The 21,261-nt window shown below is 40.2% G+C and overlaps 1 protein-coding gene across 1 annotated transcript; it reads right to left on the bottom strand.

Moving 5' to 3' along the window:
• Nucleotides 1-1,334: 1,334 nt before the first annotated feature.
• Nucleotides 1,335-16,521, bottom strand: hsd17b12b (hydroxysteroid (17-beta) dehydrogenase 12b). The gene is made up of 11 exons (XM_053866241.1): nt 16,240-16,521; nt 11,446-11,492; nt 11,263-11,338; nt 9,802-9,909; nt 9,508-9,572; nt 8,464-8,508; nt 7,807-7,841; nt 7,558-7,639; nt 6,727-6,792; nt 6,482-6,631; nt 1,335-1,850 (listed from the first exon to the last, which is right to left on the bottom strand). Exons 1-11 carry the CDS (start codon nt 16,415-16,417, stop codon nt 1,743-1,745), a joined length of 960 nt encoding a protein of 319 aa, XP_053722216.1. The 5' UTR covers nt 16,418-16,521; the 3' UTR covers nt 1,335-1,742.
• Nucleotides 16,522-21,261: the final 4,740 nt, after the last annotated feature.

Here is a 21,261-nt window from a genome sequence, read left to right as displayed (position 1 = left end):
CTGGTATCAGAAACAATCATTTAAAAACAAACTTTGACGGTTGAGGACAACAGCAGTTTTTCTGTATCGGCAAACGTTCAGCGGTAAAGCTGAACTTCTCCGACTCCTGCTACACAGATTCGCGGTCGTCAATGTCAATGTCCTCATTTTCAGAGCTCAGTAGGTGGTGCTCTCTTCTCTAAAATCTTTGGTTTTGAACAGCAAAACCTCAGACTGAGAGCGCCACCTGCTGAGCTCTGAAAATAAGAACACAGTTTCGTGAAGCCTCACCGGCCCATCACTAGTTATTGTGGCTCTTCGGTCCGTCTAACTCCAGACAGCACGGTGGAATAGAAGACAAGACCATTGGAAAAGCCTGGGTCTCAAGATAATCAAAAAAATATATATTCTGTAAAATGATTTGACCAAACATATTTTGAGAACCTCCATGTAGCACAAAACATTGCCAGTAAACATTGCCACCCTTGAGAGACCTCATTAGTGACCATCGTAGATCAGGACGTGGCAAAGATTAGTAAGGCTGAAGTGAGAAGGGCATTGAAGAGGATGAAGAGTGGACAGGTGAAGTTACAGGATGCAGGGATAAAGAAGGTGGGGGATTTGGAGTCCTGAGACTCAACTGTCCAGGGCGATGGAGAGTGTGAGGAGGAGGTGAAAAAGCGGGTGCAGGCAGGATGGAATCATTGGAGAAAAGTGTCAGGTGTGATGTGTGACAAAAGAATGTCGGCAAGAATGAAAGGGAAGGTGTACACAACTGTGGTCAGGCCAGCAATGTTGGATGGTTTGGAAACAGTGGCGCTGAGGAAAAGACAGGAGGCAGAGCTGGAGGTAGCAGATGCTGAGGTTCTCTCTGGGAGTGAGCAGGATGGATAGGATCAGGAAGCAGTAGATCAGAGGGACACCACATGTCAGGAGACAAAGTCAGAGAGGCTAGATGGAGATGGTTTGGACATGTACAGAGGAGAGAGAGCCAGTACATTGGTAGGAAGATGTTGAGGTTGGAACTACCAAGCAGAAGGTGGAGAGGAAGGCCAAAGAGGAGATTTATGGAGGTGGTGACGGAGGACGTGAGGTTTGTAGGTCTGAGAGAAGAGGAAGCAGAGGACAGGGTGAGATGGAGGAAGATGATCTGCTGTGCCGACCCCTGAAGGGAGAAGCCAAAAGGAAAAGAAGAAGAAGAATGTTTTTACTATTTTACTATCACAGAAGTCGGCTTTTTTCAGGTTCACAAAGCTGGTCCTTTTGGTTCTTTACTTAATCCTGTGTCTGATTGGATAAACTTCTATCATGTGACATTTTACATCCCATCACCAAACAATGAATACAATACTTGGTAAATGTTGCCATGATTTCAGTTTTATTTTGTAGAACATTTTACAGTGTGCCATATAATTATCATGACGCTAACATTAGTCAAACCTTTTATCACTGTTGCAACACACAATGCAGAGATACAGGTAACTTCAGATAAGTGCATTATGACAGATAAATAAAAGCAACAATAATGTCAAAGCATTTTTGTCAACTGACGTGAAGCAAGCAAGGACAACATACCTCAAGAAGACAGTACTTGTCAACTTAGTTCACAAGTATCTGTTAACCTACACCAAAAGTTAATTTGGTGAACGGCAATTTATTTAAAGACTGAAACATCTCCTCTACTCCTCAGTACAAAGGGCGGTTTGGTTGGCGACACACTTTGGTCCAGACTCTGCTGCAGCTCTCCTCAGAAGCCTCATCTTCTAGCCCAGCTTCTGCTTCTTCAGGTAGCGTGCACGCTGGGACAGCGCCATCTTCATGAAGTGACTGCTGGCTAACTTGGCGGGCACCAGTGCGGTCGTCAGCCACCCCTGCAGAAGACAAAAAGCAAGATCCTATTACTAACAATACAATTAAGACTGGGAGTGTGACAGAAGTTTGACTGAGGAGAGACGTGCGAGGCGGGATGGTGCTTGTGTAGCCACTGCGGCGCGAACTGAGGACGCTCTACTGTGTTATCTCTCTCTCTACTGGATGACTTGAACCTTGGCATGACTGCAGACATGAAAGCTCATATTAAGAGCAGGTTTCTGTGCCCAGACACAACAGGCATCAACGGCAGCTGTGAAGAACAGCCATTGACACTGCGCATGTTCTCAGTTGACCTCAGTTTTATTCCTCGGCTGAATCGTGAATAAAGTAATCCATTAAATTGCAACTCTCCAGGGCATTAATTCCAGAGCCCACATTGCAGGGTTTTCAAATCAATGGCCGTAAGTGAAGATCAATCGTGTATGTACACATTACATGATGCTTTCAATAACAATGGATGAGAATGTCAAGTTACCTAAACATAACTTCAGTTCGATGGATACATGCAATATGACATAGAAGTGGAAACGCAACAACAAAAAAGGGGGAAGTGAACATTGATCAAATAAAATCATATAAATAATGAAGGTTAGGCAGTAAACAATATACAAAATAATGGAAACACCTTAAAGCTAAAACAACTTGAAGGTGTTTCCATTATTTTGTCCAACCTCTGTATATCCTTATTTATTCAAATATTTAAGGCCCAACTGTGGAACTCAAATATCGACATGGTTATCAGCATTATTACAAAGGGACAAAACACAATGTTCAAAGCTGCTTACTTGAAACTACTGAGCATAAACAAGGACAATTTTAAATTAAGGAGCAGATACATTCCAATTTAAAGTTTCATTCATTCCGGAATATGACTTGTTCATTAGATCAGAGGGAGGGCATCTTAAACATAGCAGAACAAATGAATACAATCGACTGTGGTGCTGAGGAAAACACCCTCCCGATGACTGAGGCAGTCTTTGTGCTGAGCTATTGATCATGGTCTGGGCTCCTCTTAAACTATGCTGCGGGGCAAAAAGTCGTGTCTGAAAGAGAAATTGACTTGAATACACTTTTTCTTACCCATTTCTGGCACACACCAATTGCAAGAATGGGTAATTTAGAGATAGTAATTAACCTCAGTATCGCACCCCAAACCCAGGGACGCCAAGCTGAGCTCCACCCAGGGACCTTCTCACAGCGAGGCTCAGGTATGTAACACTACTCCTAAAATACACTTGACCTTATCAGGTGCACACAGGGATCAGATTCTGCCACAAGAGTCACTATTCATTTTCAATACGTGGGGCACTTTGAATCTTTTCAAAATAAAAACTGCTGAACAAAGACAAATATAAAAACTAGGGGTGGGATTCGATTAAAAAAAGTAATCTAATTAATGACAGAATTTGTGATGAATTCATCTCAATTAATCACAGTTTAATGGTATAAGAATATTTGCCACAAGAAGCCACATTTTTCAATTTGAATGAATTTGGTATATTACAGAATCAAATGATGGCACCATACATACATTTAAACAACAAAGTTTGACAATAGCACAATAAATCAGGATGGTGGTTATATTCAGGTTTTTATATCACCTTATTTAAACTAAAGCTCTTTTAATGTCTTGGAAATATTTGGATAAGAATTTCAGCTTTATCAGAATTTCAAGTCCATTCAGAGTAGTGGAAACCCTGGCCACTGTGTAGTGAAAAACCTCCCTGAACAAAAGCAAACAGATGCTTTTGTTTGCTTCTGTTCAGGGATTCCTCCATGTTTGTTGTTGTTGTTATCAGTGTGATCAGTGGACCAGGAACTCCTGCACTGACAAAGGTTCCCTGTCGTCTGGAGAGCAAACTGTTCAATTAAAAAAAATTAAAATAAAACGATTAAATGTGATTATAATATTTTAACGCATTACCACTGAAAAAACATATACGTTACATTTATACAACAGGACATGAAAAAACACCAGACCGAAAACGAAAAGACCTTTCCTCTAATCTTCTTTCTAAGAGCCTGATTGTTGTAGCTGTTGGTAAAGTGTACAAATGCATGTGCGAGGAAATGTCCAGCTGAACAACAAGGTAAGAAGTCAGAGCAAAGGTGGTCATCTGAAGCTGTCCTACACAGTGGACCATCATTAGCATATCTATTACAAACCTAACTTAAAAAGATGAGGGCAGACAACAACAACAACATGTTTTAAAGGCCAGGAAACAAAGTAGAAAAAAAAGTGTTTCTCGTTTGGTTATTATCAGACAGATGGCTTCTTTATTCTTTTTCTATTTGGGGCGTTTGTTCTCTGCCTTCAGGTGAACGTTTAGAAACCAACAATCCCACTTTTCAACTGAAAACCGACTCATAGCTTTGCATTTAAAACACTGCAGCTAATGAGTGGAAGGTTTACACAGCGGTTTACATGAGACGCATTACACAGCGGCACTTACTTCACACTGGATATCTGTTAGATGTACATTCACTTTAAAGAAGTAAAAACACATTTGGCACCGTCAGTATCCCGGTCTGCCAAAGAAAGCATTTGTGCCATTTCAATTAATTCTGCAGCGGCGCAGCCAAAAACCTGCTGAACACTTCCAAGGCACCTCCAGGCTCTGCATCACTGACTTTATTCTCTGATTCAAAGACAAACTTTTTTTTTACTGAATTCAAAACTGAACTTCCAACATGCTGCCTGAATCATTCCCAGTTGTTTATTTAGATCTCAGTGTGGATAGAGAGGCGGTGCAGAGAAGAGCGACGTGAGAGGAGCCAGTGACCAAACAGAGATGTTAGCAAAGGTAATTTACCAGAGGACAAATAACACATGTCATGTCTGGAAACTTCTAGACAGTTAACAATGACTTGACTTGAAAGGTTGAGTCACTGTCTCGTCACAACAGAGAGCAGATACAGAGTTCGTAAATACACAGCTTCCAGTTTATGCTGACTCTCCATCTTCTCTAAAAGTAGGAAACTAATTAGTTTAGCTCAAAGGCACCAGATTCATTCACTGCCTTTAGAAATCCCTCAAGAAAAAAATAGAAACTTCCTACAATTTGCTGCAACTTTCTAAAATATTCCCAAACTTCTGCACTTACTCTTGGAAGATGAGTGAAAATCCTTTAACATTAGGAAAGATGTGGCATTTAAAGAAACAAACTTAAGGGTTATTAAAAAAGCAAGTGGGCCTTCTTCCAAAAAAAAAACTATATCACAATGATAAAAACACGATTTATTCATTTTTCCCCAGTAATAAAGAGGGTAATAAAATTGTGGTATATTAAAATTGTTTCAAGTCTGACTCTGGCAATGGTTCAATCCGATGTCTGACCGACATGTTTTTCAATGCACTTGAGATGAATTTTGGAGCAAAAATGTTTTTAGAATTACTGTGGTTTCACATTGGACATCGACATTTTTTAGTTAGGGGTAAGTTGCTAGCTAAAATTCAATACAGAAAGAAAAAGAGAAGGTGACTACATGGCATGTAAGAGCAGAGCTGTGATGTTAACTGAAGAGAAACGGGACAAGACTGTTTACTTTACTTTAACATGGGGGTGAAAATGTAAGTGAGAGGACAAACAGGACGCAGAGAGTTCAGCCTTGATACCTAAAGCTCAGGGGCTACAATCAAGGAAGCTGGAAGACTTTAATAGAAGATGAATATTTCTAACTAGTGACTTCACCAAGACAGGCTGTGTCTGGCTGAATAACAGTGGGAACATATGGTGTGTTGGACGATGGCGGAATGCAACAGGTCAAGTTACTTTATAAATTCAGTCCATCAGCACATCAAAAATCCATTAGAGGCATGAAAAAGATCACAGTGACCCTAACCTGTGCATTGTTTCTTTATAATTACAAACAAATAAAACTGGCTCAGCCTTTCTCTGCTCAACAGAGAGTCTCTCATCATTGATATTCAAGTCATATGCCAGACTGTGCCCGACATTAAGCAGAGAACAGATGTTGTCGTTGACCTCTGCCAAAACTAGATTTATGTTTAACGCATCTGCTGTCTTGGAGAGTTTGTATCAGGGGATGGAAGTCAAAAAAAAAAAAAAAGTGTTTTTGAAAATGTTGACAGCCTCATTTCGCACTAGCTATAGAGAAGCATTGCTTCTTTTCTGAAGTCAGATTGTATTGTGATGCGGTCTGTGTTCATCTGCGTTGAGTCCTTGACAACATTCTTAGTGTCTTTGATGAAAGTTCTAGTGAGGGGAAAAAAAAAAAAAAAGAAATGGAGCACAGAGACTGAGCTGGAAGTTTACAAGTGTCTGGCTCAGACCAGTTTTAGCAGGGATGTGGTTCGGGTGCATTACACAAGTACAAGATGGCATTTTTATGTGCTGAAGAAACGTCGACACAGCGATATCAGCTCCAAGTCCACCTGGGTGAATGACTAAAGAATTCAGTGCACACAATAAAGAAAGATTGAAGATTGATGACTGCGATCGTGAGAAACCTGTTCAGTTGCTAATAAATTATGGAACAGAAATCTAAATGTAACTGGAGTTCCTTAGAAATATTTTTGCTGAATCTTTTTTCTCCATATTTGGCGACACTTTTCAAATGTGGTCAGAAGAGTGAAGCCTCAAAGGGCAAAAGACAGTGGATCACTTACGATGATGGCGTGAGGAAAGTAGCCGTTAGTTTGTGCCTGCAGCCCGACGGTGTTGAGAGCGGCGGCGACGTAACGCTCGGGAGTCGGCTTGTCCAGCGTTGCCCGACGAATTTTGCTCAGCTTAGTTGCCACGAAAAATGGCAGAACACTCTGTCGAGACGCAAGGCCGTCTTTTTAATACAGTTCCATGTCTGACAAACGTCGGATGAAATGAACGCTACTGTAGGACGACCGTAGAGCCGTACCTGGATGATGATTCCTCGGCTGGAGTATTCAGCCTGCAGTCCTCGAGAAAAGAAGTCCACAAAGGCCTATACAAGACACATGCTTCGTTTCAGTTTGAGGGAATGAAGGAGCCAATACGTGCAGTTAACGTTCACTATCATGTGACTTTTCTTCCAGAAGACTTGGAAGAGAGAACAGGAAATCTAACTAGATTACATTTAGCACTTAAGTTTTTAATAACAGTCACACATAGGAAATGATAGAGTTAAGCATCACTAGCTCCTAAGTTTATCATTGCGAATCCTGAAAAAGTCAAATACGTACACAGAACTGTTAAACAATTTATTGAATCAACAACATTAAAAACTGAACCATAACATAACCTGAACAATTATTGTGGACACCTTTCGACAGTCTCCAAACACGCTATTGGGTGAATACGTGCGGGCACAATAAGGTAAAGGGGATGAGGAGGGTTTGATGCCGGCTTAAGGGCAGCCCCAGGTGGACAGAGTTGGTACTACAACAAAACATTTTCACTCACTTCTGTTCAGTCATCAATTTTATTCCACTTATTATTTTTTTAATTGAATTGAATCCCGTCGACTTCATAACAGGGGCCTCAGCAGGGACAACCAGTCTCACATCTTTGGTCAATCTCGACTAACCTGACCTCTGTATGTTATCAGAAGCCATAACTACTGCCGACAATACAAATGTCTAGACAACTATTTTAAAAATATAATATGCACTATGAAGGTTAAATATTTGGAGTTTATCCACATCTACTCTTAAATTTAACAGGTGATTTGAATAAACCGTATAAAACAACTTAGAAACAGGTCGTTCACCTTGGAAGCTGAGTAGACGGAGAGGAGGGGGCAAGGATACATCCCACTGGCAGAGGAGATGTTCAGGATGGCACCTCTTTTCCTGAAATGAAACATCTTTTTTTCGTTAATTGCGTACAGCTCTGCTCGGGTTAGACTGCAACAAGGGCGTGTGCTTGTGGTGCACGCGGACACGAAACGTCATCGGTCAGGAGACAAATATCCCCAGTGAGGTGCCAAGATGTCTTCAACACAAAACCAACAGCTCACCTCTCAGCCATCTGAGGCAAAACAAGACGCGTCATCTGCAGAGAGAAAGAGAATACTGTTGGAGACAGTGAAGCAGGAGGAGTGAGTGTGGGCTGCAGGAACCGTGTGTGGGTGTGCTTCCACGCGTAAATGTGTGGGTTGTGTGATGAGATAATAATGACAACGGTTGGGAGAATTACTGACTGATATGATACATTGAATCAAGGCGACCGCAGCTGAGAAGTGGCCATTCATAGCTATGACAAGACAAAAGTGGTTTCTTTGTGTGTGAAATACCTAAAGAGAGTTTCGCCTCTAGATTCTAAAAGCTTCTCATCCCACAAGGACGTACATGATAAATCACTGAAAATGAGACATCAAAGTAACACACACATACAGGTCCGAGTTGGGAAGACCAGACACGAGTAACACTTCAGATAATCTTGGCGGGCCGAACACCTGAGAACATTTTCACATCCTTGGGGCATTCATTTTAATTCTTTTGAACTCGGATTCTTCAAAGAAGTGAAAGATTAGAAGACCAGCAAGAATAAAGAGGTGTTTTCTTCAGAGTCATCTCACGTCTAAACTCATACTTTACTGGAAAAGAACCGTTTTTCTTTTTGAGGTGGGGCGCTACTCGCACGTTGAACTTTTGACTCAAGTTCCAACACTCACCTGGCACACTGACGTGATGTTGATATTAATCATGGTGTCGATGACCTGGAGGACACAGGAGGGAAATAATACTTTTAATAGATAAAAAGCAATTCAGTCATTGATGGGAACCAGTTTTGAAACTTGTGGTTTATAATAACACTTATTGTACTTGCCGCAGCATCTCAATTTCGATGATTTGAGATAGAAAAAAACGACAATTCCCTACGTTATAGATATTGTAGGAAATGTAGATGCTGGTTTCCAAGTTCCTCATTTTTGTAATAGTAATTGAAGCTTTGGATTCATTCAGTTCTTACTTAAGAAACTCAACAGCTCTTGGCGTGGTTCCACAAAGGATACTGGCCAAGCAAAGTGGGATAGACTGCACAGCACTCTTTTCAAGATTAAACAGATAAGGTGATGATGATGTGCAACTACTTTGGCGACTCATTTCAAATCTGAGAATTTTAGAATTTAGTGAAGGTCAAAGTGCGGGACATTTTCACAGGGATTATTTACATTGGTCCACACAAGACAACAAAATTTCCACCAATACTATCAAGATAAAGTAACAAGTAATTGGACACATTTACACATATGTGATATGTGACACAATAGCTAGCAAACCTTCAGGGTCTACATACATACACATTCCACCTTCAGCTTGTTAGATGTTCTAGCAGGGGTGAAACTCTTATTGTAAAACAAAAGCTAGAGAAATATATTAAGGATGTTATGAAGATGAAGATTGTCTTTATAAAGTTGAAGATTTCATTCAAATACATTTGCAAAACAAACTATAAAGAGTAAATATGCCCTTTTGGAAATCTTTTTATTTTTGCATGTCAGGCTGAAAACTAAGGAAATATTGAAGCTACAGTATGTTGTGAATTTGAGCCACACCGGTCTGATGGAGAAAAAAAGCAATATCAATTCAGATTGCAAAGATAATAATTTAAGCAATCTCCATCTCTCTAAAGTCAACAGATAACACAGCCGAATCAACTTCATGCATGTTATGAATCAATGACACCAAGAGGGATGAAAAAGGCTTCAACTTACATTGTCAAGATTTGGAATTTCAAGAAAGAACTCCGGGTATGAGTATGATACGCCGACATTGTTGACTGATGACAAAAAAAAAAGGAATATACGTTATAAGCTTAAATAAAACGTACAAGAAGCTGCAATATTGAGTATCACCTGTGGAGGGCAGCAAATATCTATTATTAAAATCACAGAATTCAGTCTTCCCATAATAAATATTGAGTAAAATAAAAATATTCTCCTCTCTTTTTTTTTTTTTTTTTTTTTTTTTTTTAAATATCAAAATGCGTCACACAATTATGTTCCTACCCAGAACTCCAATCTCAAGTCCAGCAATTCCTTCTTGAATCTTGGGGTAGATGTCCACAGCACTGAAGTCAGCTGCAATGGTCTTGGTCTCGACCCCATATTTGCTCTCTTGAGACACACAGCGACAGAAAGAATAAAAGTTATGTGCAAAACAACGTTTTGATGATAGCATATTTAACAAAAGCCAAGTGAAAAGAGCAGAACCAACAGAATGAGGGATTAAACCCAGAAATAAGCAGGCTGCTTTCCTTTGCTGCCACTGAACCACCTCAGCACACACTGAAGCAGCATCACTGCATTTAAACAAGTCAAGCTGCAACTATGAAGACTGATGGCAAGCAGACGGCAGACATCACTAACTTTAATCTGAACAACATTTGTGAGTGTGTTTCTATAGAGAGTTAAGCAGTATATGCAGTTTGAAAACTGCCTTCCGGTCACGGAGAAAAGGGAGGCTGGAGTTACTGTATCTAGTAGGAGCACAATAGGCTCAAGAGGCTGCTTAGTGACAGCGACTCTGTTTGCTATGACTGTCCAGATCCAATGCTTTGCTCCACCAGGTCCAGGGACTTGGTGGAGGCATGATCAAAGACCGCTTGTTGAGAATGTAAAAAAAATAAATCAGTTAATTATTAAAATAAATTAAATGCGACAAAAGCAGCAGAAGAAACCGCAGGCGAAAATACAGTGGAAATAGTGGTGGAGGAGCAGTGGCGGTGATGATGCTGATGATCATCATCCCCATCAGATGATCAGATAAGCATCTATAAAAGTCATATAATCCTCTATGGTGACGTCATAATATACAAATTAGATGAGCGAATTTACTTCCATCCTAAACTTTGGGTCACACAAAAGTTTTTTCTCAATTATATTACGCCTTTATCTCTAACCATTTTCAACCAATAGCCTTCTCAAAGAGTAAAGTTGAATATTTCATTGTAAAAACGCGGGCACCTACAGGGTGAGGTCTGTACATGCAATGTACTGCAGCGAGGATCACAGAAAGTGTAGTGAAACATCATGTTGGATTATGATTTAGACTGATAACTGATCTTAAAATTTGTGGCCAAAGCTGAAGGAAATGTAACGTTTTCAGAATGTTTGGTGCATCCCTTAAAAAAAAAGATATTGTAGACCAAATCTGAGAGAAATGCAGACAATAAATACAACATATACTCAGTATTCATTCATATTAGTTTTATTAAGCCAGCAAGAAAGAATAAAGCGATGTGAATGTGACATCCTTCTCATGTAAATGAATGAATCTAAAATATATATTTGATATATAAACTAATATATAATTGACTATTGCCCCTCTGGTGAAAAACTTAAAATATTAATCGTAACCGCTAAGAAAAGGCTTGATTTAATGATAAATTGGAGATATGTTGAAAAATGCATGAAGACATGGTAATTAATTGAAATAAATGCCATGGCTTATTTTAAGCAGTCACTCACCAATCGCCTTGGAAACATCGTCCAGCTTTTCCTGGGTGCGGCTGATCAGCACAACAGCAAAGCCCCTTCGAGCAAGCTGCAGAAGAGCACATGGCATTCCAGGGTTGAAGTCTTTCATGAAGTAACTATTTTTTTTATAACCGTTCTCATTTCCAAAGATAGAATATTGATAGTATAACTTACCTCCTCTGCGTAAGCCTTTCCAATCCCATCTGTGGCTCCAGTGACAACTAAGGACAAGCAATGGAGTTGAAATTAAACACTTGACCATGTCTTCACAAAAAACATGGACGTCACGAGACAACACAGCATTATAATTCAATAACCAGGTCCTGCTACTGAAAAAATGCTTAAAAGGAAATCTAACCAACTCAATTCAACATTAGCTTTGTATATGATTATGCTGAAACGTCTCTGGAAAAAAAAAAAAACACGATTCGGTATTCTCCTTTTAAGCAGCATAACAGAGCACTTAAAACACCGAGCAAATGGAGTATAATAATTCATGTTTAATTGGGATGACAGATGAACCGAACAAATCAAAGTAAGAAACTGCTCTCTGATCTACTGATCAGAGAATTTCAGAAAAACAAGAGCCTACCCCTTTAACTGTAATACATTATTTCTCTCTTCATCATTTGAGCAAAAACCTTGTGTTCTTTATCTGGAAAGAATGTGACAAATGGACTTTTGTCCTCTTATCTGATTTGAAATGGTTACAAATCAGTGGAGTTACACGTAGCCTCTTCTGTTGATGCAACTAGTAAATCAGTATTTACCCTTGGTTCCAAACTTATGTAAATGCAGATGAATAAATTAAACCCTAATGCATTCTTATAGAACAAATAGCTATGCAAGCAATGGCAAATTAAAGACGGTGTCTAGAAATGAGTAAATAAAAGAAAACACACCCACGTCTGATAGGTGAAAATATTTTTTATCAATGAAAATGTTTGCCTACAACAGTGGGGAGGGTAGTATGTCAGATAAAGGCATGTGCGAGCTGATAAGAAGAAATTCAGAAGGATACGTCCGAATTATGGGAAAGACAAGCTGAGGCCTAGAAATTGCCTACAAGCAACATTCTATTTTTACAGAAAGGAACTTATTTCCATTCCATTTTTTAAATTTAACAATTTGATCGCATGTGTTCTTGTATCCCTTCACGTGTCACATGTCTTTTTTATGAATCAAACCATTCATTGAAATGGCACCGATAAATATGTAGCGGGTGTTTGCCTGTTTCAGTCCGCACAACCATACGAGAGACACACAGGCTCATGAAGGAGGGTGTAATCTAACGTTCTCTCCTTTCCAGATGTATGATAATGTCTCTGCTGCTACGAACATCTTGAAATGATCTACTGCACAACTGCCACCATTCTTATTTATGCTTTGTTGTAGTTGAATCCATCTGTGATTGGAGTGAACACCGAGTACAAATGATGCCAAAAGACTAAACATCCACCACGCCTGAGCACAGCCAAACAGAACAGAGGAGGATGGAGAAAGAGAAAACAACAAACACAGGGGATCCTGGGGGCGGCTAAATATAGCACGGAGAAGAGGAGTGGGAGAAAATCTACAGGCACCACGATGAGGGAAACATAAGCTGCGTTATTTTTAGTCATTGTGGGAAAAAAAAACAAACCTCAAGCTTTCTGCAGTCATCTGAAAAAAAGATGCAACTTAAACCAACCAAACAGCACCTTAACTCAAAATAACTACCCCTATATAGAGAATGTCTTTTTTTAAACACCAGGATAAACAACACACATAAAAACCTAAAATGACAGCATGTTGAAGTTCATAAGGACTTTAAGGAATTTTACCCAACATAAGCATCTTTATATTTTGCAGCGAGTGAGACTTCTTCAACCTACAAATGTTATTTTTATACATTTTTATATGGAAAAATGCCTCAAACGCATACCTTTTGATTATTTTCAGTCAGGATTGAACAAATGCTTAGTATTTTTCAGTTGAGTTGGCAAGTGACAAACAGCTGTATAACAGAATAACACCTCATAATATGACTACAGTACTGCAATCACAAAATATTGCCCTGACACGGTGGAATGGTCTTAGACAGTTTTGAAGTTACAAATAATCTTGCATCATGTAGCCTTGCACTGGCTCGTTGGAAGGGGAGATTACATTGGATTGCATGCCAGTATGACAATGTGTTACATAACACCAAGAGGCACGGGTTTGTGACGTGGACTTTAGAAGCACACACGCGCTCGAGTGAGCCAAAACCTGACTCCTAGCTGATCCTTAAATGACTTTAAACTCGCCATTCACACGAGACTAATGTTTTCATTCACTGGTTTTGCATTATCTTGTATACAACCCACTTTAAAGGTACAGTCTTCACATTTATATAGGATCAGCATGGTGTCATAACACATGTGCAGCAGTTAAAGCTTGCAGGGATCATACCTGAGAACAAATTTGCACAAATGCATGCATTTAATTCATTCATTTGCTATTGTATCTCTGTTTTTCAGGAAAAGAAGTTATTTCAATACAACCAACTCTGATTCTAACATTTTATTTTCGCTTCATTTCAGCTGTTATACTTCCTTGCATAGACACTCTTTCACCCCGTCAGTTCATGACGTTGGCATCAGTGAACCAGAATCCTGAGGATCCAGCGTGACATGAAAGAAAAAAAAATCCCATTCATGAATGTACCAAGTCCTGTTATATAACCAGGCCATTTGCTCACTCGAGTCCACTCCTGCCCAACAAAGTTTGTGAATAACAGAACCAAATGAGGCCAGTGAGCTTGTTTGCTTCATTGCATATTCTGAAACACTTTGCATGGCTAATTGAAAAGTTAAAAAAAAAACAAAAAGTGTGACGCAGATCTGTTTTTAGCTGCACTAAAATAGGTTCCATCACAACCTTGTAAATTCAAATGAATGGAGGAAATGATGATCATGAATGGAGGCAAAACAGCATGTAGTTGCAGATCAAGTATGATTTCCAGTGTTACATTTTATAACTTTGATTACATTATACAGCAAATATTGTGTATTACAGGCCTGGACAACCTGAGGCTTCCAAGCCGCATGCGGCTCTTTGCCCACTTTTATGCGGCTCTTTACAGAATGAGCCACAAACTGGCTGCAATTTTGGTCAAGTTGCTATTCAGATGATTGTTTATACAGGAAATGAGATGAAAAAGAAAGAGCTATTCCAACAAAATATCGTTCTGTGACATGAGTTTAACTTTGGAACATAAACAATAAACCTGGCCGCACGTGCTCCAAGCCGCCGCCCCCCGGCTCAGAGCACGTTCAATGCCGCTGTGAGCCGCAGTCCTAAGACCGTCATCAGATCCACGATCAACACGATTTAACATGACTTAGTTCCACGTTTCACTTTGTCATTACCTAAACTAAACGTATGGCATGTGTTACGCCTATTATTCATTGTGGATCATCGTGGAGTCTGTTTAATTCAGTGGAGTGAAGATGAGACTGTCCAGTCTGCAGCGTCGCTCACACACACAGACTGGGGTGATGTTATTGGTGACATGAGGCACATAAAAAATATATATAAGTAAAATAAATGGTGCACACATTTGTATCTACGCCACTTGATATTCTGATTTTAAAATGTATGAATTTTAAAAATACATGCACAAGAGACATATGCTGGACGTGAACCAGCAACCTGTGACACACAGAGATGTGCTTTAACCACTGTACTACCGCTAAGTCACATGACCAGCTGTGTGAGGTGAGCCTTACATATTTGTAGGATGTGGCTCTTTTCAGCAACACAGTAAAACAATGTGGCTACTAGCCTCCGACTGGTTGGCCACCCCTGGTGTATTATGAGGAACGGCTAAAACACAATGTCAACTGTATATGTGCAGAAACAAATAATTTATTAGACAAGTAGTATCTTGTTGGTGGCAAACAAAAAACACAGGAGTTGCTCATTGTTGACGGCTCAACAGGCTGAACAGATGGACAACATTCAGTCAGATTAAATAATCCTCACAATACATAATCCAATCGTTTGCTCCCAGACTAAAACTAAAGTTAGTCTCTGATGGGTCTCTCAATAACACGTATATACATTTCTGGTGAGGGATGGAACACCTGTAAAATCTTTAAATGACCACCATGCACAACAGTTAACAAGTGACTAACCAAAGAACCTTCCTCTGAAATCGGTGCTATGTCCATTAGATTTCTCTCTGTTTCAGATTAAGACTCAACAGAAGAAAATACACTACCAAGTTGGTCGGTTTTAATAATTCAGATAACAACCATGAATGAGCCACACCTACAATCAACATGCCATATGTATCCCTGCACTTCTCAAACCCAAACATAGAGAAGCTCTCGTCTTGTCCGTCACCATCTTCTTGTTCACCTAGGAATGCATTCACTCATCATGACAGTACAGGCCTCATTTACGCAGTTTTGGCAAACGCACAAGAAAAGCATACCAAACAAGTCCACTCTCGACTTTGACTTTACAAGGACAAGGAGGACAGTTTGTAGAAAGTATGTCGAAATATTCCAGTCCAAAAACTGCATGAGCAATTCCACAGCTATTCTCTTCTAGGGGAGCTGATAATATAATGAAGGCTTAAGACAGTTTATATAAATTTAAACACTCAAATAATTCAACATTTGAAATGGAAACTCGGTTTTAACACTCGAAAACAGGTGAATGGTCATTAGATGGGTTGATGAATATTAAGTCAGAGTTGTTTTTCCTGCAAACAAATGATATAAATCACGCGAAACACCAGTTTGGTTTGCCTAGAATTTCACAATTCCACACTCTCGCATGCGCACCACCACTCGACCTGGACTGGGACAATAGGACACTTGTAAGATGCGCACGAGAGCAGGCTTTTGTCTGCGTTCCACAAACAGCTATTTGTTCGAAAGTGGCTCTTGTTTGTGCGTTTTATCCCGTCTTACACAGCAGTTCGGTTCCACTCACCTGCCCACTTCCCAAGTTTAGCGGGCGACACCGTCCTTCCATTGCCCAGCACCCACACTCTAATCCCGGACAGTAACCTGCACACTGAGTACAGTGACAGCCAGGCCGCGGTCGCAGCACCCAGCCAGAACAGTGGCGTCTCCACAGCCCGCAAAACCACTTCCACACTGGAAGACATTGTTGCCCCAAGCTGTCTGTTAGGGTTTTTAAACTGTTACTGTAGTGGCAAAGTGCAAAGGAGCATGCGAGGCGAGTTCATATATCGCTTCCGCCTTGGGCGGCGCTTCGTGCTCTGTGATTGGCTGGATGTTCTTCTTCGTCTTTCCTCTCCTCTTTGCTCCATAAGTGCAAATGGTGATGGGCACTACCCACCGTTCAGGGTGGGCAACGGCACGTTTGTAGATTAATATCTCTGCTATTGTAGTCATTTTTTTATGGTCAAGCTTTGAACTATAGAAACCTCTATCTTCATCTCACGGATACATACCTCTCAATTTGAAGATATGATTCCACTTTGAATCTTCATCAATCACTGGAACTTGTTTCAGTTCGCTCAGTGACACTGGATCCCAGGCAGTTTCCTGCTGTAGTTAATCGTATTTAGATGTATTTGTTTGCAAGTCTTCATTCACTCCTGCGACTTATTTATATCTGCAAACAGTTATGACCTCTGTTTCCAGTGACTGCAAATTACATCTTCTCCGTTAATATCATGTTTGGCTGATGTTATTATGTTTTCCCCTTTGTATAACACTGGGCATTGTTCTGCGACGTGAGGACAGGTATGACACAAATGTCATGGGGTCTTGTGAGTTGTGCACGAAAGCAAACATAATAATGAAGCGTGTTTTTGTTGTCAGTGGCGCCTGATGAGTGTAACTTGTTCACTGACACACCTTTACAACTCTTCGGCACCTCTCATGATAATCGTCGTTGAAGGTGTGAAAATGGGATTTTTAATGTTATTTTATTCTATTTTATTGGCAAAAACAAGTTGTCCATCCTTTGTTTCATTCATATTGGATGTTCTCTCCTAACTTCGTCTCTTAATCCTATCCACATGCTCTGTGTAGCAATAACTAAAAACAGAAGGCGTCATTTTTTTTTTATTTTAAAGATTCACTCATTCCCACAAATCATCTGAATCATGTCGAATTTTGCACCAGTCAAAGCCCTTTTTATTAACCAGCACCTCAGTATTGACTGAAGACACGCGTTAGGAACACCACGTTTATTTTTAGAACACCTGTCAAACAGTACAAACACGTTACAGAGAAAGACATCATGAAAGCAGAAACTTTATTGAGGAAAAACAATACGAGAGGTATCAACAACATGCTGTGTATTCTATACAAGAAAATCCCTTCCTCCTCAAATCAGCCCTGAACACAATTTTTATGATTGATATTTTTGATGTTTGGTTATTCATTTTTGACCACGACTGAGTCTACAACTAAGACATTTATGAATGTAACTAGGGAGCACATGGGATAAACAATCATGCCAAGTGGAGCAGACAGCACTGGTCCATAATGTGAGGGGGAGCATTACGTAAGAGTGTTGCATCTAAAAATAGAAATGCAGCAATGGTAAACAGGAGTCTGAACCGCTGGCTCCAAGCTTTCAAAAGAACATGAATGAAATTCTGATTAAACGTGGACCAGAGAGTGATTGTGAGGCGAGGGAGGCTGCAGACTGAAACAAGGCAGCAGGAGACGACACGTGAGGGAGTGGGCGGAGTTAATAAAGATGTCGAATGTGGAATTATGTAGATAAGTTGTGGCTGTCATTTATTCATTCATATTATGCTAAATATATATCTGAGGGACCAGGCAGGACTCATGCTGCACAACCACTGGAACAAAAGGTTTCATCGTGTAAAAAAATGTATTATCTTGAGGAGCATTTCTGTATAAGATAAATTTCACTGCGATTTATGAAACTTAAACATTTATATCTTCTTTCACTGGATAAAACTATCATTATGAAATAATTTACTTATCTTCTCATTCATCCATTTTGCATCCTTCTGTCTCTACACCACTGTGACTGTGATGCTTCCTTTGGTTTTATTTGTATTGGATCTTGTTCTGAAAGTCAACAATGAGTGCGAAATGTTCTGTACTGAGAATTCACTATTTATTTACATTGTTATTCTTTTGTAATATCAGATACATTTGTTGTGAATTAAAATATGTAAACACCATACTGTATTTCATTCAGGTGTTGTGATTTTGTGCACACTTTTACAACTTACTTTCCATTGTAAATACAAATGGTTTCAAAGGGAGCTGCAGGTCCTGCTGTGTGTTGTTTCATGACGTGAAGAATCTGTGAGACACAGAAGGAAAAGGAAGGAAAAGGATTAAACATCGATCTTGTGTGACAGCAAAAGTACTTCACAAAAGCATAACACAAGATGAAGATGAAGATTTACAAATAAAAATTCAGGTTCTTGGTTTTTCCTCTGCGTTTCTAGTGAAATGTTTGAAGGATTGCATGACGAAGCTGTGAACCACCTTTTCTCCATTTTCCATTCGTCATAAATTGCGAAACAAATGTGTTAAAGGTGCTCCAGAAATAGACCATTTCATTACAGTCTTAATAAAATATGTTGACGTCACTTCAGTTTTGAAGCATAAAAGCTCCTGGAATAAAAAAAGATCAATTGCAAACAGACAGTCCGAAGATGTTAGTTGACTAACATTCACAATTCAATCGCATGAGATTCAGATGCGTATTGCGCAGGCTGTTCTTGACCATCGTGACCTTTGACATGTCAGGTTAAACAAGGATACAAGTCATCAAGAAAATAAGTAATGCTGACCGTACACACAACCGCTCTTTTTGTTCTGGTTACGATGAAATGGTTGGACAAGTACAATCCCAAAGTCCAGCCAAATTAGCGACGTTCCTATCCTCCACAAATGCTTTTTGGGGTAAGGGCTTCCCATCTTGTTATATGCACAGCAAGCCCAGACCGCAAAAAGATTCGTGACGGACAAATGCGACACATTCAAAACAACCAGGCCCCCTCCCTTCCTTTTCCAAAAATCCTGAGGGTCTTCATCCTCCAAGGCTTTAAGGGAAAAGATGTAGCTGCAAGAATGAATTCTTTTGACTGGTACAACTTAACTTTGTCGAAAGATGCGTCATGGGCGTATTCATTAGTCTTGACAGAGATGCAAAAATATTACTCGGAAAAATCTGTAAAAACATTTCAAGCTCAATATTATTGATGATTTTTGTTTTCCGATATCACATTCAAATGGCTATAGTAAATTATGGGCGACCAAAATCCTGATTTGCTTGCATAGTCTAAGAGAGAGAGAGAAAAAAAACACTGTTCCTCAAACCGTTGACCACTCTTATATTGTCAGATCCCAACTGCTCATTTTCATATAGCAGACAACACGTTTCACCATCATGCATGTTCGCTTGTTGAACAAAATGAAGCATCCACACAACATATGAATGGATTAAATACACCCGAACATGGCGGTTCATATTTAAACTGAGTGTACACAATGTTTCAAACGTGAAATTCCTAATGGTTATTGTTATTATTCACGTTATATAGAATGGTTTTTATATGTGAAGACGACCATGAGTGAAAATTTTCACGTGTGCGTTAACGGTTAATTTTGGCTCCAGCTGCCAGTGAAGCGGCCCCACCCTCTCTCCGCTCTCATTGGATGGTCCAGACTTTTCACGCGTGGACGTGTCTGCAGCCGGTCACGATTCTCTCCATCGGAACCAGACGCACTGACGCAGCACGCTTTCCTCACTCACATCTACTAGTCACGACTCGACACTCATCGTGCGCAAGAAAAAAAATATCTGCAAACCAACATCATACAGTGAAATGAAAATGCATGTCGTTCATCTGAAATCTTATACATAAAAAGAGAAATATTTCTGTCGTAAACATCTCAAAATCTTGATCAAAATAAAAAGCGCCAGTGTGGTAGAAAGGACGAGGATAGCCGGCGAGAGAGCACAGCAGATCAGCACCACAGTGGGTGGACAGCTCCCCACTACGTGCTGCATGTTCGCAGAAACGCTCACCGTCAGTAAGAGATGAAAATAACCAACAATTTCTCGCGAAAAATGGAGGTGATCCCCTCACATTCGCGCTGAAAACACACCACAGACACTCAAACATCGCGTTCATCAACCCAACATTTATGTTTGCAGCCGAATCTACTTGGAAAATGGCATGAATGATGTGTAAAAATGAGTGAAAGACAGAAAGGAGACTGTCACTCACCGTGGCTGCACCGGCTCCGTCCTCTGGCGGCAGCAAGAGCGCTGTAAAATGCAGCAAAAATAAAGGTCTCCAGCCTTCTCGGAGCTGTGGCTGCTGCTCCTTCACACCGTGCACACACTGTACTCTTGAATGGTGTCCCTTTTTTATAGGAGTGATGCCCCCTATCTATTTCTGGATCACGATCCAACCTCGTTTCTATTTTTAGCCCGCGCGTGATGAAAAAAGAAAATCTCGCAGAGGTTCCTTGGAGGAATTTCGAGCGCGCTGCGTTGGGTGCGCGCTCCTGCCTCAGTGCCCCCCCTCCCCTGCTGTATTGTACATGCGCGTGCCCAGCGGACAGCCGTCCTCCACCGACTGATGGAAAGTAAATGAGATCTGACTGTTATTAATGGCAATCAACCAGCCAACCACGTGACGAACAGATACTAACTGTAGCGCAGAATGATCCGCATGAAAACACTGGTGTTGGCTTCAGCACCTTCGGGTCGTGGAAATGAATGAGGCTCATAAATATTCTGGTATTTTAGACGTGTTGTTTAAAACCATTTGCGCTCTCTTTCAAATTACTCAGCGAGAGACAAGTATGGACATGTCTATAGGTTTGTATCTGTATGAATGGGTGCATACACTGTGTGTGTAGAGGTGTACACGGATGGGTGTGTGAAGGCTTGTCTAGATCGTCCAATGTTTTTTTTTTTTTTCCATGTTATTGTGGAAGGGTGCTCGGATGAATGCATGAGCTTGATGTGTAT

This window comes from Synchiropus splendidus, chromosome 5 (genome assembly GCF_027744825.2).
Source record: "Synchiropus splendidus isolate RoL2022-P1 chromosome 5, RoL_Sspl_1.0, whole genome shotgun sequence".
Lineage (NCBI taxonomy): Eukaryota > Metazoa > Chordata > Actinopteri > Syngnathiformes > Callionymidae > Synchiropus > Synchiropus splendidus.
This window is presented reverse-complemented; position numbering and strand designations above follow the sequence as displayed.

Coding starts and splice junctions, on each gene's coding strand:
- hsd17b12b (XM_053866241.1), bottom strand. CDS start 16,417: ATGTCTTCCAGTGTGGAAGTGGTTTTGCGGGCTGTGGAGACGCCACTG. Junction 7,842..8,463: donor ACATCACGTCAGTGTGCCAG/GTGAGTGTTGGA, acceptor TTCTCTCTGCAG/ATGACGCGTCTTGTTTTGCC. Junction 7,640..7,806: donor TTGCCTCAGATGGCTGAGAG/GTGAGCTGTTGG, acceptor GTTTCATTTCAG/GAAAAGAGGTGCCATCCTGA.